The sequence below is a fragment of the Puma concolor genome, chromosome A2 (genome assembly GCF_028749965.1).
Source record: "Puma concolor isolate L17-30 chromosome A2, mPumCon1.1.hap2, whole genome shotgun sequence".
Classification (NCBI taxonomy): domain Eukaryota; kingdom Metazoa; phylum Chordata; class Mammalia; order Carnivora; family Felidae; genus Puma; species Puma concolor.
In genome coordinates, this window is record NC_141668.1 from 158,167,056 (window position 1) to 158,184,026 (window position 16,971).

Genomic DNA, 16,971 nt, shown 5'->3' on the forward strand with positions numbered 1-16,971 from the left:
CCAGGTCACGATCTCGCGGTCCGTGAGTTCGAGCCCCGCATCGGGCTCTGGGCTGATGGCTCAGAGCCTGGAGCCTGTTTCACATTCTGTGTCTCCCTCTCTCTCTGCCCCTCCCCCGTTCATGCTCTGTCTCTCTCTGTCCCAAAAATAAAATAAACGTTGAAAAAAAAAAAAATTTAAAAAAAAAAAAAAAAAAAAAAAAAAACCTTTATTAACATTGGTGTCACACTGTTTATCCCCCTTTGCAACCTGCTCATCTTCACTCCGTGGTCAGGAGATTTGGAAGTCTGGCTCATCCTTTTTTGGTGCTTATAGTACTCCACGGTATTATGCCCGGTATTATGCCACGGTATTATGTTTTTCTGGGCTCCCACTCCTCGTTATGATAAGCCAGGCCGCTGGGAAGACATGCGCTTCAGGTTTTTCTGGGATGCACACCAGCAGCAAAATGGCCAGGTCGGAGGGTCCAGCCATCCCCAACTGCACTAGCCAAATTACTCTTTAACGTGGCCAGACGGATTCCCACGCCCATCACCAGTGCACTCCCAGCGACCTCTGCCCATTGTCTCTAGAGCCTGCCTGCGAGTCTCCCTAGGGGTGAGGAGAGGTCTCCAAGTGATTTTTGCTCCCAACTAAGGTTGGGCTTCTATCTTTGGTTGTCCTGGTTCACCTTCCCTGAACTGCCCGTTCATGTCTGTACTTCATTGAGTGTTGTGTCCCCAAATGCACATCCACCTGAACCTCAGATTGTGACTTTTAGGGTCTTTGCAGATGTAATTATTTACATTAAAATGAGGTCACGTTGGAGTAGGATGGTCCCTAAATCCAATGACTGATGGTCTTATAAGAAGGCCACATAAAGACAGAGGCAGAGATCCGAGTGATGTGGCCACCAGCCAAGGGCCATCAGGGAGTGCTGGAAGCTGGCAGAAGCCAGAAGAGGGGGTCTGGGACCAATTCTCCCTCACAGCCTCCTGCTGACATTTTGAGTTGGGTCTTCTGGCCTCCAGACAATAAAAGAATAAATTTCTGCTGCTTTAAACCACCCAATCGCTTCTCGGCCTTTTGGCTAAGATCAAGTGTAAACCACCCAGTTTGTGGTAACTCTTATGGCCGCCCCATGAAACAATGTCATCCGCCCATCTTAATATCTGGTGGTTTGGGGAGCACCTGGGTGGCTCAGTCGGTTAAGCATCTGACTCTTGGTTTTGGCTCGAGTCATGATCTCACAGTTTGTGAGTTCGAGCCCCACCTCAGGCTCTGTGCTGGAGCCCGCTTGGGATTCTCACTCCCTTTCTCTCTGCCCTTTCCCTGCTCGATCTCTCTCTCTCTCTCTTTCAAATTAAATAAACATTTAAAAAATATGTCTTTTTTTTTTCCCTTCCATCAGCGTGTCTTCATATGTTCTGGAAGGTATTCTTGGCCAGTGAAATGCATGGCAGGTATCTTCTCTCAGTCCCTGGCTTGTCTTTTCCATTTCTTTATGGATTTTTTTGATGTCCAAAAGCACGAAATTGTGATTGACTCTAATGTACCCAAAACCCTCCATTTATTCCTTTTTTTTTTTTCCCTTGTCAAGGTCAGGTTTTCATTTGTCAGGAAGTTGACTGGTGAATGATTCTCCTCTGTGATGCTTCCAGCCTGACCTCTCTTATTCTGGGTTTGGGCCTCTGCCAGCCCCTCCCCCTTGCCCCCCATTAACTCTCCCTCCGTGGGTTAGGAGTGGTGAGGACAGCTGAGCGTGAGTCAGCCCGGCCAAGCTGCCTGGGGCGGAAGTGGTTAGCTCAGCCCCTGGGACCGGCTGTGCGGGTTCCTGGCCGAGGGGGGGCTATGGACAGCCTGAGCTGGGCAGGAAGTGGGTCAGCTGAGGCAGCAGGCTTCGGGACCCCACGTGCTCACTGCCCGGAACGTTTGGCCCGGGGAACCCCGAGCCTGCCCTTCCTTCCCCGCGCTCCAGCGCCCAGGTTGGCACGTGCGCTGGCTCCTGTCATGGTTCTGGGAGCTACGATGGGCATTAATGGGGCACCCACTCGGTGCCAGGCCCTGGCTGAGCAGAGACACACAATCCTGCCACATGAAGGTGGGTGAATGTTAGCACGGGGGAAACCGAAGCCCAGAGCAGGGCACCCTGTGCCTGGCTGGGACACACAGCACCCAGCCAGGTCACCCAACACCTCAAATCCTTTTCCTTGGCTGGCTCGGGACCCCCTCTGCCCCTTGAGTGTCCTCACAGGAGTTTGGAAGAGAAAATGTCTAGGGACTTCCCGTATTTTCTCTGCCTGTTTCTGAATCTCTCCCTGGCTCTCTCTGCATTTCTGCTTTTCAGTCTCTCAGAGTCTCTGTCTATCTTGGCCTCCCCACCTTCCCCATCAGGACCACAGTGTGTGTGGGTGGGGGTGGGGGTGGGGGTGGTTGTGGTGGGGCAGCCTGAGCCTGCCCCTCCCCCTTTCCAGGGACCTGGACATGTCAGGGCAGGTCTGAGACACTCCTTGTAGAAACTGCTGAACGCGTGATGGCAAGCTGCCAGTGCAGAAAGGAAGGGGTAGGAAAGTTAAAGAGGGTGTGGGGGAAGGACTTTGGGATATCCGGCTCAGCACTTCACCCTCCCCCCTTACCCCTACCCAGGACTTTCACATACAACGTGTCCCAAGATGACCTTGGGTTTTGAGGGATGCATAGGAGTTCTCCAGGTATAAATGGGGGGCAGGAGGGCTTCCAGGCAGAGGGGATAGCTTGGGATTGGTAGTAACCAGAGAACAGAGGTTCAAATGCCCAGCAGAGGAGTCAGGCTTTCTCCTGGAAGCACAAGAGAGCCATGGAGGGCATGAGAGATGGGGAGGGGCCCCCAGCAGATCCCCAGAATCAGGTGGACGAGAAGGATGAGACTGGTGTCCAATGGTGAGGGAGCATAATGCAAGCCAAGGGCAAAGTACAGGCTAGCAACCCCCCTTGCTCTGGTGGGACATGTGTGATATTCCTTGGACACTCCCGGCTACCCAAGAACAAAGGAAAGGGGTTTATGTGCTTGCCGTGGTGATGTGGGAAACTAAGGCAAACTAAGGAAAAATGAAATTCCCTTACTGCCTACGGCCCATTGACGAGTCCTTGAAACAGGCAGAGCGACCTTCCTCTAGGAGCTCAGCTGCCTCGACGATGACACTTGGCTGGGGGCAAAAGACAATCTTGGCTTAACATTATCCTGACCCCCCAGGATCCTGTGAGTCTCCTTAAACACATAAAAATTCCTTTGGAGACTTCCTTTATCTCAACTCCCCCAAGATAGATGCTGGCCATCATACTCCAAGCATACGGCCCTCTGACATACATCTGAAGGGTCTCATGACTGAGGTTTTACTAATCGGTAACAAATGACGTTTTCCAAACAACACCGAGGCCCTCCAGGCCCTGGAAACCTTGCTTCCAAAATACCTTAGAGATTTGCTCTATCCCTAACCCCCTCCCAACCCGAAGGTCTATAATGAGTTACCCATCACGATCTCAGTACAGCTCTTTCTGCCCACGGGTCCTGTCCCCGTGGTTTAATAAAATCCCCTTTTTTGCACCAAAGATATCTTCAAGAATTCTTTCTTGGCTGTCAGCTCTGAACTCCCCGTCACCCCAAAACCCCATCGTCCAAGCCCCTGATCTCCAAGTAAGACTGAGAATGTCCAGGCGAGAGCTGACGGAAACTATTGAATGGGGCCAACAGAGACTTCTCCAAGCCTTACCCTCTAATGAGCCTCCCCTCATATGCCTTGACCGTTCAGCTCCCTGTATGTCCCCCATCACTGCCGGATCCCCCGCACCGTACTCCCAGCCTGGAAACTGCTGGATCCCTGGTGTGTCCCCAGCCCAGGCACCAATGCACAGTAGGCACTTCATAAGTGACCGATGTAGCCACAGGGAGACAGGGCTCCAGCGGTAAGGAGCAGGTGGTGTGAGGGCCTGGGCTAGAGAAGGAAGCTGGCCTTCCGGGGCTTGTCTTCCGCTCCCGGGAGACTCCGGCGCCTCCTTGCGCCCCCTGCTGGCCTCGAGATAGAACACTGAGCCCTCACCCCTTTCCCACCTCCCCCTGTAGTTTACTGCACATGTATTAAACGCCTGGAGCTGTGCTGGGTGCAGAGGACACTTCCTCTGAGGGTGCAAAGTCCTGTGTCCTCAGGGACTACAAGGAGGTGCCCCCTCCCCCGGGGCCAACATCCCCCAAGACATGTCCTTTTGGTTTCAAAAATCTATTCTTTGGGGGAGCCTGGGTGGCTCAGTTGGTCGGTTAAGCGTCCAACTTTGGCTCAGGTCATGATCTCACCATTTGTGAGTTCGAGCCCCGCGCGGGGCTCTGTGCTGACAGCTCAGAGCCTGGAGCCTGCCTCGGATTCCGTGTCTCCCTCGCTCTCTGCCCCTCCCCAGCTGGTGCTCTGTCTCTGTCTCTCAAAAATAAATAAAACACACATTAGGAAAAAAAATTTTTTAAATCTATTCTTTGAAAGCCCCTGACCCTGGAGTGGCTTCATTCCTTCCGAGGACAGACATAGGGGAATGACCAAGCCCTGTCTCTGGTTCAAACTACTCAGTGCCAGAGAAGCTGGCCTGGGTTCACTTTCCTGCATCTCCTCTCCCTGGCCATGACAAGCGGCTTCACCTGTCAGAGCCTCAGTTTCCCCATCTGTGAAAGGTCGTAATGGCACCCCACCACAGAGTTGTGAGTGGGAATATTGCACACGCCAGGAGTCTAAACGATCATGACTCAAACCCCAGCACCACCACACCCCCTTGCTGTGGGACAGTAGGCAAGTTACTTGATCTCTCTGTGCATCAGAACAGAGGCATTGGGTTGTGAGGAGGGAGACCATTCTGTACAGAAACCCCCTCATCATTATCCACTCAGCACACTCACAACAGCCGCCACAAAGTGGGCACCAAGGACAGAAATCCCAGTGAGTCAGAGCCCCCTGTGCCCACTGATACCCTCAGGCTGGGGATGACCCTGGTGGCTGCTAACGTCTCACAAAGACACACGAGAAATCACATATTTCAACTGTTTTATTTGCTTTCTGGGGTGTCAAGATTGGGGTGTCCCAGAGCCCAGCCCCCAGCAAAGTCCGACAGACCCCTCCCCAGCCAGGGGTCCCAGCCAGAAGGGTTTCGGACAAGGCACTCACAGGAACTCTGGGGGTCAGGGAGAAGCCACCCTGAGGGTGCAGGGGCCAGGCCCACCTTGGGGGACAGAAAATGCAGTTACCTTCGGTGGGAAAGGTTTTTCCTAAAGAGAGATACAGGATGAGATAGAAACCTGAGATGTTAACGGAGCCCCAGAAACATGCCAGGTACCCCTAGGGCAGGCAAAAGCCAAGTCTGCTTCCCAAGATCCCGATGTAGCTTCCTTGGCATCTGGGGATGCCACACGCCCGGGAAGCACAGAGCCCAATTCCAAACTGGCTTTCTCTGTGATTTCCTGGAGACAAAGTGTGTCAGTCACAAAAGTCACTCGCTCCAGACCCCACCTCTGCAAGTGGCTCCGGTGACCCTGGCCTGGGCCCTGGGGTCCAGAGCCTGGGGTTACTTCTCTCTTTCTCATCTCGTCCCCTTTCTCTGTGCCCCGTGTTTATTAGAGAGGCAGGCACTTCTGTGGGTCTCCAGGCAGCTGAAAGGAAGGCTTGGTGAGGAGAGAGAGGGGGAGAAATGGGTTTGGCAGGAGGAGCAGCTCAGGGCTGGAACAGGTCCCCCAGAGACCTGGGAGCCCGCGACACTCAGCTTGTGACAACTGCCCATGAACTGGAGGACAGAGTCTCTTAGCAGAAATGTTCAGCATCCACCCGAGATGTGGATGTCAGCAAATGGCCTCCCACCCCAAAGAGCCATGCTGCCATGGGTGTGAGGGGGTCCGCGGCCTTTAATGTGCTTCCTCACCACAAAAATAGAGATGTTCTCCCTCCCAGCCAGCAGGCCCAGGCCCTTTTGAGGCACTTGTGCCTGGGGAAGGGAAATGCACTCTGGGATATAAAAACAAAAGCCCTTTTCGGCTTCCCGGAGTCAATGGATATAGTGGGGGATTCGTGGCCACGAGGAGCCACCTGGCAACGCGGTGGCCTGCCTCCGCCTGTATGACCACCAACGTCCCCACACCCGCTGCAGGCTCACACGTGCGCTTTCGAGGGTCTCGGGGTGGAGGCTGGGGCCATGGAGAAGAATGGGGCTTTGTCCCACTCTCCCCAGAGGGGACTTTTGGGTTTAAACACTCCAAGGGGTGGAGAGGTCAAAGGTCAACAGTCTAGACAGTGGCAGCAGAACAGAGGCTGGTGGGGTGGGCGGATTTCCAGGAGCAGCTCCCCTCCCTGGCCCAGTCGCCCTCGGGGGACACAGGCATGCGGGTGCACACACACACACACACACACACACACACACACACCCCAGCGGGCCTGGCTTCCTGGCAGAAACTTCTAAGACAACAAAAAGGCATCCTGAATCTACTTTTCCTGCCATCCCCCTGAGCAGGCCCTTTCTGTTCCAGAAGTCACTGTGCCAGCAAAGAGCAAGGCAGCTGAAAACTCTTTGCCTTGCTGAAACTATTGCAATCTGACATTTCCCCCAAAGACCTGGCACCACCCGGGAAGCCATGACCTCCATCCCCCCCACCTGGCCCTGACCTCTGTCCCCCACCTGGCCCTGTCTCTCCCAGTGGCCAAGGGACCTTTGGCTGTTCCTTGACCAGACCAGGCGGGCCAGGTGGTACAAACCCAGGCCACCGACTCAAATTCCTGCTTCTTACCACCTTTCCTTCTCTCCAACCACGCCTTCTTGTTTCTTTTTCAAGCTACACCCTCAAGTACATACCACTGACCTTCTTTTTGGTGAGGAGGGGGGAGCCAAAGGGGCTGAGAGAAGAAGAAAGGTATGAGGTGCAGAGGCTCTGGCACCTTAAAGGACATGCCATCACCAGACACCCAGATGACTGTTGCTGTCCCCATCCCCCACCTCGGCACCCCGCCATGGGGGCCCAGGGAGAGGCGCCTCCCCACTGACCCTACAAGATTCCCCCAACAGCCTTCCCACCACATCCCTCTGCCCATCTTTCTGCCACTAACACCCGCTGCACCCACCTCTCAGCATCTCCCCTCCACATGCGGCTAAGCCACTTCACAGAGCCATCCCCCTGCCCCATTCTGCGTGCCCCCCTCCCCCTGAGACTCCGCAAATGATGAGGGAGGAAGAACGGGGCTTGGTCCTCCCTTCTCACACAAGGACATTTTAGTCCAAGGCCCGATAAATGCGGACAGACACGCCACGGAGGGAACAGGTGAGTCTGCCCCAAACTGGATGATCAAAGAGCTGGCAGGAAGTGGGTGAAATGTCCAATGGTTGTCTGATTAAATAAGAATGAGCGAAATGCTCTGCATCGTGGACAAGGAGAGGATTCCAGCTGGGCTGGATGAGAAAATCTAAAACCATTGCCAGAACACAAAAATGACATACGTACACTCAACAATGATCGGACAATAAGTTATACCTCTAACTTTCTGAATCACGCGGTGCTTCACACAGAGAGGCAAAATGAAGACAAAAGAAGGATGGAAATGCGGAGTTTGGGGATGGTGAGTCTGGGTTCCAGTGGGTATCCAGCTAAGCACAGACGTGGCTCATCTCCAGGAACGCCCCACCCCTTCCCTCCCCATCTTGCCTGGATTCGTTTCCTCCTCCGACACCTGCAGATCGGACCTTTGGGGAACCGAGCTAACCCATGAGCCTCGAGCTCCCCATATTCGGAAGAGCCGCAATTTCTGCTCACAGAATCCCACGCTGCAGATTTCTCGGGAGACTACAAACTCAGACTGGGGACGCGAAAGGGACATTTCTGGTAGAAGGCAGGCGGGCATGGAGAAAGAGTCCCAATCATTTCAACCTGCCAGCCATAGTCCACACCCATTGCCAAGTGCCGGCCCCAAGTCACCCACTTCTCTCCACTCCCCCATCCAGAGGAAACCCAGGACTCCGAACATGCATTTAACTCAGAAACCCATCAACCCGGTTTCCCAGCGACACAGCAGCTCAGCAGAGGCAGGACCTCCCCTGGCCATCGGAACAAGAGGGGAAGAAGGTGAAGGTTGAAGAAAACAAAACAACACAAAACAAAGCAAAACCCTCATCTGTTTTCAAAAGAACTGCATGCTGGGAAACACCGACACGCTCCAACACGGCATCAGATTCCAGCACACCTCACACTTAGGGCCATGATAAAACCACACAGTCCCCCAAAGTAGTAGATCCCTTCCCGAATGGGTGTTTTCCTCAGTTGGCTTCCTGACTGCTGTGGTCGTTCTCTCCCTCTGACCGGTAATCAAGGTCCAGCTGGGTGGCGTTACTCTCATCCCCGGCTGGCAAGTTCAAAGCTGCCAGGGAGTGAGATCAAAATTTACTCCTGAGTCCTGGGCGCGGCTCCAAAACCATCTACACAAAAGCCCCCTGGCTGCTTCGCCACCCTCGTGCTCAAACACGCCAGCACACAAGGATTTCGGCAAACTCCGGCCCCCAGGCCCCATTCTGCCCCCACCGCCACGAGGAGAGCAGTAAGCTGGTCCCCAGCACCAAGTCCGCAAAAATCCAGGCCAGGTGTGGGGTGGGTTTGCAGCTGCTATAAATTTTTACACATTAAAAAAAAAAAAAAAAAGTCATGTGCATGTCAAAATGACAAGGTCTGCTTTCCACCGGCAGCCCCGCTCCAGAGTAAGAGAGACAGAGAGAGAGAGAGAGAGAGAGAGAGAGAGAGAGGAGAAAGAAAAAAAAAAAAAAAGCCCCTGCCATATCCCAAGGCAGCCCTTTCCAGGGCTGTCCAGGCTGTTGGGACATGAATCAGGACAAAGACATTTCAAGGAGTTTTTAAGTTTGGGAAAAACCAGTCATGGACGGGGGGGGGGGGGGAACACACCGGAATCCCTTCACCGGAGACTTAGACAGGCAGGTGAACAGGGGGCCCCAGCTGCGGGATCAAAGAGCAGAGATCCACTCGGCCAGGATTCCCCGTGGAGATGGGGACCCACGGGCTTCCCGGCCACCGTGGCGGTGTCCCCTAAAGCAAAGGGCAATAGAGGAAAAATCCTCAGCCACCCCTTGCAAATCGACCAGCCCTTTTGCGGAGAAAAAGGAAGAGGTGTGTAAGTCGGAATATTGATCCAAATCAGATCCCCAGCTGTCAGGCGTATCCTCCTTGGCCAGGCCCCAGAAGGCAGCTGTCCCTCCCAGGGTCCCTAGTGGGACGAGGTCTTGGGAGGCCTAAGAGGCTCTCAGTGTTTGTGGCGACAGTTGATTTTGCCTTCTGACTGCTCCAGGACGTCCAGCATCTCCTCGATGATGGCCCGCAGCGCCCTGCCCAGCTGGTCTGCGTTGTACGGCTTGCCCAGCGGGGGCACGTGAACGAAGGCTGAGCGGCCATGACTCTGGTACAGAGAGGTGTAGTAGGTGAAATCGCAGAGGTACCTACGTTGCAGGGCATGGCGGTTGGGGGGGGGTGGCAGAAGGGAGACCAAAACAGGGTCAGAGAGTCAGTACACAGACTAACAGGACAGCCTCCATCCAGATCTACCGTAAGACCCCCAACCTCGCCAGAAAGCCACAGGATGGAACACCGACTGCTTCACCCTCCCCAGGCTGGCAAAAATGAAAAACCCCGATAACCTCGTGTGCTGGTGTGTATGTGAGGAAGGAGGCAGTATGAAATGCTACCAGTGGCGATGCAAATTGCCCCAGGGGGAAAATTGGGCAGGCTAGTATATCACAAATGCCCAGACTTCGTGACATATTATTTCTGGTTTTTGGAATCTATCTTCAGAAGCCATTGGCATGAGGGCACAGGAAAGACCAACAAGGCATTTGCTGCATTGTTAAGTAGAAAAGTCAAAAAATGGGAAGTAACCTGCCCCGGTCTGAATGTCCAGCCTCAAATTCACTATTGAAGCCCCTAACTCCCGATGTGATAGTCTTAAGAGGTGGGGCCTTTGGGACGTGAAAGCCCCTCGTGCATGGGGTTAGGGCCCTTATAAAAGAGACCCCAGAGAGCTATCTCCCTCCTCCTGCTGCAGCACTAAGGGGGCTGCAGCCCAGAGGGAGGTCTTCATTAGAACAGGACCGGACCGGTGCCTTGATCTTCAACTTCCCAGCCTCCAAAAGTGTAAGCAATTACTTTCTGTTGTTTATAAGCCGCCCAGTATGTGGTATTTGGTTGTAGCAGCCCAAACAAGCCAGGGCGCAATCTAAACGTCCGCTGACTGAAGAGTGGCTTAATAAATCGGCTCATCCACACAAAGGAATACTATGCAGCCATCTACAAGGTACATGGTGGATCCAGAGGGAAACGGAGAATCCACCAAGACCCGTGCTGCGTGCCCACGAGTGAAACCGACGAAGGGACATCTCAAGAACATACACATCACATAACCCCAGCCGCATAAAAGCAAAACAAAATAGGACAAAAGCCTAAACTGGAGGACCAAGTGTTCACGTACCCTCGATCCCTGAACAACATGGCTTTGAACTGCAAGGGTCCCCTTACACAAGGGTTTTTTTCCAGTAAGCCCAGTGCCGTAAATGCATTTTCTTTTCCTTATGGTTTTCTTTTGTGGTTGTTGTTTGTTTTCACTTTAATTCCGGTTAGTTAACATACAGTGTGATACTAGTTTTAGGTGTACGATATAGTGATTCAACAGTTGCAGACAACCCCTGGTGCTCGTCATGACAAGTGCCCTCACTGCTCCCCATCACCGACTTCACCCACCCCCACCCCTCCCCTCTGGGCACCACTGGGGTGTTCTCTGTAGTTAAGAGTCTGTTTCTCGGTTTGCCTCTCTCTCTCTCTCTCTTTTTTTCCCCTTTGCTCATTTGTTTCTTAAATTCCACATATGAGTGCAATCACATGGGATTTGTCTTTCTCTGACTGGTTTATCTTGCTGAGCATCATACTCTCTAGCTCCATCCGTGGAGTTGCAAAGGGCAACATTTCATTCTTTTTATGGCTGAATAATATCCCAGTGTGTGTGTGTGTGTGTGTGTGTGTGTGTGTGTGTGTGTGTGTATCTTCTTTCTCCACTCATCAATCAGTGGACACTTGGGCTAGCTCCCATTTCCTTATGATTTAAAAAAAAAAAAAATTTAACATTTACTTATTTTTGAGAGACAGAAAGAGGCATAACACGACCGGGGGAGGGGGAGAGAGAGAGAGATACAGAATCGGAAGCAGGCTCCAGGCTCTGAGCTGTTTGTTAGCACAGAGCCCGACGCGGGGCTCGAACTCACGAACTGCAAGAACGTGACCTGAGTTGAAGTTGGACGCTCAACCGACTGAGCCACCCAGGCGCCCCTGATTTTTTTTTTTTTTTTAATGTAAGCTCTATACCCAACGTGGGGGCCTAATCCCACTACCCCGAGATCAAGAGTCACACAGCCTACTGACTGAGCCAGCCTGGAGCCCCTCCTTATGAATTTCTTAATAACATTTTCTTTTCTCTAACTTACTTTATTGTAAGAATACAGCACACACACACACACACACACACACACACATAACATACAAAATGTGTGTTAATCAACTGTTTATGTTATCAGTAAGTATCAGTAAGGCTTCTGGTCAACAGTGGTCTAACAGTAGTAAAGTTTGGCAGGGGTGGGGGGAGTCAAATGTTATGCAAATTTTGTATGCAGGGGGGTGATCGGCAGCCCTACCCCCATGTCGTTCAAGGGTTACCCGTCTAACGGAAAGGTGTCGGTGCATAGGAAGTTTTACAATTTAAGTCTCAGCTTTAACAGAGGGATCGCTAGGGAGAAGGAAAGAGGGCAAGATAATTTTTCCCAGTGGGAACACATGAGAATATAGTCTGGAATTATCTGTGCCATTTGGAATTAGTTTTAAAAAACAGAGTGATGGGGGCGTCTGGGTGGCTCAGGCAGTTAAGCGTCTGACTCTTGGTTTTGGCTCGGATCGTGATCTCAAGCAAGGTTTGTGAGTTCGAGCCCCGCATCGTGCTCTGCGCTGACAGCGTGGAGCCTGCTCTGGATTCTCTGTGTCCCTCTCCTTCTGCCCCTCCCCCGCTCGCTCGCTATCTCTCTCTCAAAATAAATAAATCGATAAACATTAAAAAAAATAAAAACAGAACGATGGTGAATTCGGTTACTCCATTCAGTCTACTGAATCTGCCAGCCTTTGGGCTGGAGAAGTGTACAGAGTGTTGAGAAATGGAGACACCTGGTGCTGAGAGGGCATTGAACAGAGGGGACATAACTTGGTCCAGGAGATTGCAGAGCCCCCCCCCCCCCCCCCCCCGCCTCCAAGGAAGCAACGTGCTGGAGCTAAAACCTGAAAGACACCTTATCAGAGGGAGGTGAGATCTGCACATGAGGGCAGAGGCCATATCATGTGCAAAGGCCCTGAGGCTAGAGTGAGCGTGCTGTGTTTGAGGAACTGGAGGAGGCTGGCTTGTGTGGCTGGCATGTGCAGTGGTGGACAGAAGAGCGAAGGCAGATGAGAGTGGAGAGGTGGGCAGGGGCCAGACCACACAGAACCTATGGATGGTGGTGGAGACAGCTTGGATTTTATTCTAGGTGCCGTGAGAGCTGCAGGAGGGATTAAGCAAGGAAGGGGACACCATCAGACTTAAGTTTATAAAAGAGCTTGTAAGAGGCTGAAGAGTTTCTGCCTGGAACGTATGTTCACCCAGAACCTCATTTGGATATAGGGGTTTTGCAGATATAGTTAGCTAATATGAAATCATACTGGCCTCAGGTAGGTCCTATATCCCATGACTGATGTGCTCATGAAAAGGTCATGTAAATACACACACAGGGAAGAAGGCCGTGTGGAGACGGAGGCAAAGATCGGGGTGATGTGGCCACAAGCCAAGGAACCCCAAGGGTTACCTGCAGACCAAAAACCGGGAGAGAGGCAGGGAACAGATTCCCCTTCAGGGCCTCCAGAAGGAGCAAACGTTGCCAACACCTTGATTTTGGACTTCTAGCCTCCAGAACTGGGAGACAATACGTTTTTGTTGTCCTAAGCTACCAAGGTGATGGTTTTTGTTACAACAGCCAGAGAAAACACAAACAGAAACCAACCGCTTGGAGGAAGAGGACCCTCAGGGCCGGGGCAGAGGTGGAGGGAGGGACACCAGGGAGGCGGCCGGGGCAGCAGCGTCCAGGTGGCAGATGCTAACACCCAGAGCAGGGGAGAGGTGGGCAGATCCACACATAATGAGTCCCAGAAGCAGAATCCGTGGCACCTGTTACGTGCACGTACTTAGCTCCGAGCCTCGTGAACGGTGAGTGCTCAGCCCACAGAGGCCAAAGTCAACGCACTTGGCTTGTTCAACGCCAGCCTGGGCCGGTGGAGGAGGGAAACCACTGCTCGCAATCACCCCAAGGTGCCCTACCTGCCGGCATCTTGGGAGATGGTCACTGACACATCCAGGCCCAGCGTGGTGACCCTCTTACACACAGCATCCATGTCGATGATGGAGTCAATGCTTTCGGGCCCGTCCTCCACGCAGCACTGGGAGCCGGGGCAGAAGCGGCAGTTGTCCAGCCCCTTGTAGCCCTTGTTATGCCCGCACTTCTCCAGTGTGACCGCGGTCGCCATGCCCGACACCCCCACATGCACCACGAGCTGCAGACAGATGGGCAGGGCCATGAGACTGGGGGTCCCCCCCACCCCAGGTGCAGGAGAGGACAGCATCCTCTCGGGGCTCTGCCTGGAGTTACGTCCTTTCTGGCCTCTTGCTGCTGGAATAGACCACACAGTCGGCCCCACACAAAGGTATAGGCCGAGCGAAACACGCAAGGCTGTAAAACATGCAAGGGTGTTCATTGCAACTGTGTTAATACAATCAAATACCAGAAACAACCTCCTTAGCCGTTAGGAGGGGGTTGGCTGGATACGTTACGGAGTTAACATGCCAAGAGCAGTTCTATACAGGATGACCTTCAAGACATATTGCCAAATGCAAAAGACATGGTGTAACTTTCAGGGATCGAAGCGAAAGAGGTAATAACCTGTCAGTGATCATGTCAGGGTTTTGCATAAAAATGAGAAAAAGGTATCAAGGCACTAGAATAATAATAGGAGGGCAGTCATGTCAATTACTAAAATCTACCCAGCCGTTAACGTGATATAAGGGAGGATTTTTAATGACCTACCTAATAAAATGCTCACAACAAAATATTTATAACAAGCAGGACACCAGATTAAGTACAGTCGAATTTCAACTATTACTTATTATTTGTGTATATGCTTACACCCAGAGAGGGCACTGTAAGAAAATATATAAACATTTATTTATTTTTTTTATTTTTTAAACTTTTAAAATGTTTATTCCTGAAAGAGAGAGAGAAAGGGCATGAGCAGGGGAGGGGCAGAGAGAGAGGGAGACACAGAATCTGAAGCAGGCTCCAGGCTCTGAGCCGTCAGCACAGAGCCCGACGCGGGGCTCGAACTCATGGACCGTGAGATCACGACCTGAGCTGAAGTCGGACGCTCAACTGACTGAGCCACCCAGGCGCCCCTGTTCTTATATCTTTTAAGTGTGGCTAGTAGAAGATGTAAAGTGTCCAGCAGAAGGGAGTGATGATGTCTAATGGGCCATAATGCTGGAGAATCTAACTCTTTGGAGTCACAAGGTTAGTTGATTCACTACCGGACGCCCCACATCTGGCACTGTCCTATCTGGAGTTCCATAAATTGAATATTGGTGAATGGGAAAACAAAGCAGCAGCTGTTGTATAATGAGCTGCAAGGTGATACCCTCACATGTGAAAAAAAAAAAGAGCCCTGTCCTAATTGCCTGGAAATCGCGACTGTGACCTCATTTGGAAAAAGGGTCTTTATCGATGTGAGTAAAGGATCTCTTGACGAGATCTTCCTGGATTATCTGGGTGGGCCGCAAATCCAATGACAAATGTCCGTAAAAGAGACACGTGAAGAAAAGCCAGAGACAGAGAGGAGGAGAAGCCCACGTGACCACAGAGGGAGAAGCTGGAAGAGACCCCAAATGACCCTCCCCTGAGAGAGAGTATAGCTGCTGAGGCCTTGACTTTGGATTTCTGTGCCTCCAGAAACGTGAGACTACATTTCTGTGGTTCGAAGTTTACGGCCAGTTCTTATAGCAGCCGCAGGAGCCCAGTCCACGCAGGTTGTTGAAACAGCACATGCGTGTGCATACTAACATACATGCACACGCGTGTGTGCAGATACGTGTGTGAGTGATAAAATGGCAATAATCATGGTGCCACTTAACCAGGCAGGGGTGATTCTCTACGGTCGGAAAAATTTTTCAAAACATGTTCATGCTTTAGGGTATTTTTATTTGTTTAACTAGAAAAAGGCAGGACTGCACAGAAAAAGCAGAAGAGGGATGCCCGGGTGGCTCAGTCGGTTAAGCGTCCGACTTCGGCTCAGGTCACGATCTCGCAGTCCGTGAGTTCGAGCCCCGCGTCGGGCTCTGTGCTGACTGCTCAGAGCCTGGAGCTTGCTTCAGATTCTGTGTCTCCCTCTCTCTCTGCCCCTCCCCCCGCTCATGCTCTGTCTCTCACTCTCTCTCTCTCAGAAATAAATAAACATTTAAAAAAGTTTTTAAAGAAAAAGCAGAAGAAAATGTCCATTGACAGAACCTTTGGTCACGTCTCACTAAGCCTCCAGGTCCCCCTCTCACAAGGGACAAAGTCCACTTGAGACTCGACAGGAGGGCTCATTAGGAAGGAAGTTTCCACTGGACGGCCCTGGAAAATCTGCAAGGCAGGCTAGTGTGGGAAGCTGGGTGGGGCGCCCACGGGTGACCAGTTACCTCACTTATCAGAGACACCACCCAGGTAACTTCCCAGGCAGCTTCCACTCCTGACCCCTTGGAGTCACGTGTGTCTGTGGTGGGAGAGTGTGGCTCCTTCTTGTCTGGCCTCCATTACACCACATCACAGCTCCCTCCCGTATTCATTGTCCCCTCGTGGAACCCCCTTTCAAGAGGTTCGGAGAGAGGTGAGACCACCCACTAGCCACCAGAGGAGGCATGTGACCAGGCTTCACGAATCAGAGCATTCCTCCCTCCAACCCCCAGCCATAGTGATTGGCTCAGGGACTGGCAGGGGACCCCGGTGGCCAGTGAGAATCAGCCATGGACTCTGGGCAATTATCAAAAGGAAAGATGTTTTCTTTCCGCTGAGGGGCTGAGTCGGTAGGGTATCGGCCAGCAGCCACCTATCTTTGCCAGAGCAAAAGCGAGGCACAAAGCAAAGCCGAAGGGCCAAGAGGGATGGCTGATAACACTGGGCGAGTGCCTGGATCAAGCTATACCTGAAGCTTACAAGCGTTTGTGCTTAAGCTGAGTTAAGGTGTGCTTTGACTGTCACCTATAACTAAATGGGTCGTGAGTGACACAGAACTCCAGAGGGACGGAGCCAGGCTCTGTGGGGTCGCAGATGTTTGCACTCCTCCCTCGCATCCACGGGTAACCCGGGAAAGTGTGGCCCTTTGGGGGACAAGGCCATGGGCATCGGCCATGTGACTGAAGCAGGAACAAAGCCACACAAATCATCCACGTGCGGGGTGCCCACCTGCAGGTCCTGATGAGGAAGCACCTGCCTTCGCCCCACTCACCTGTGGGCTGTGCTTCTCCCACAGGGCAGGGATGAGCCTCTGGACCGTCTTGTACTCGACTGGAATCTCATACACATGTAGGTCCACGCTGTCGCCAAGCCCTAGCTTCTCCAGCTCCTGGAAGGGAGACGAGAGGGAGTGTTGTGGCATTGGGTGAGGGCTGCAGGGTTAATGCATTCCCAGGGGGTAAACTGACCCGTCCTCAGAAAGCAGGTGGGGCTCCAGACTCAGTGTGCAGAGTGGAAGGAAAGGTGCGCGCGCTGGCCCAGCCCCAAAGCTCCTCCCTCGCTCCCCTCCCCCCTCCCTCTTCTCAAACTCTCTCTGTATCTCCATGGGCAGCAGCATAACGCTGC

At 52.5% G+C, this 16,971-nt stretch overlaps 1 protein-coding gene across 2 annotated transcripts in view; it reads right to left on the reverse strand.

The window, feature by feature from the left end:
* Nucleotides 1–5,022: 5,022 nt before the first annotated feature.
* PGPEP1 (pyroglutamyl-peptidase I) overlaps nt 5,023–16,971 on the reverse strand; it is a 28,824-nt gene continuing 16,875 nt past the window's right edge. Inside the window, exons 3-5 of one of the 2 annotated variants that reach the window (XM_086698577.1) lie at nt 16,619–16,735; nt 13,407–13,639; nt 5,023–9,468 (exon numbers count right to left, since the gene is read on the reverse strand). In XM_086698577.1, the coding sequence (XP_086554703.1) occupies nt 9,276–9,468; nt 13,407–13,639; nt 16,619–16,735 (543 nt within the window). In that variant the 3' untranslated portion in view covers nt 5,023–9,275. Of the gene's footprint in view, nt 9,469–13,406; nt 13,640–16,575; nt 16,736–16,971 lie in introns of those variants that run through there. The other variant, XM_086698578.1, reaches the window with a different exon arrangement.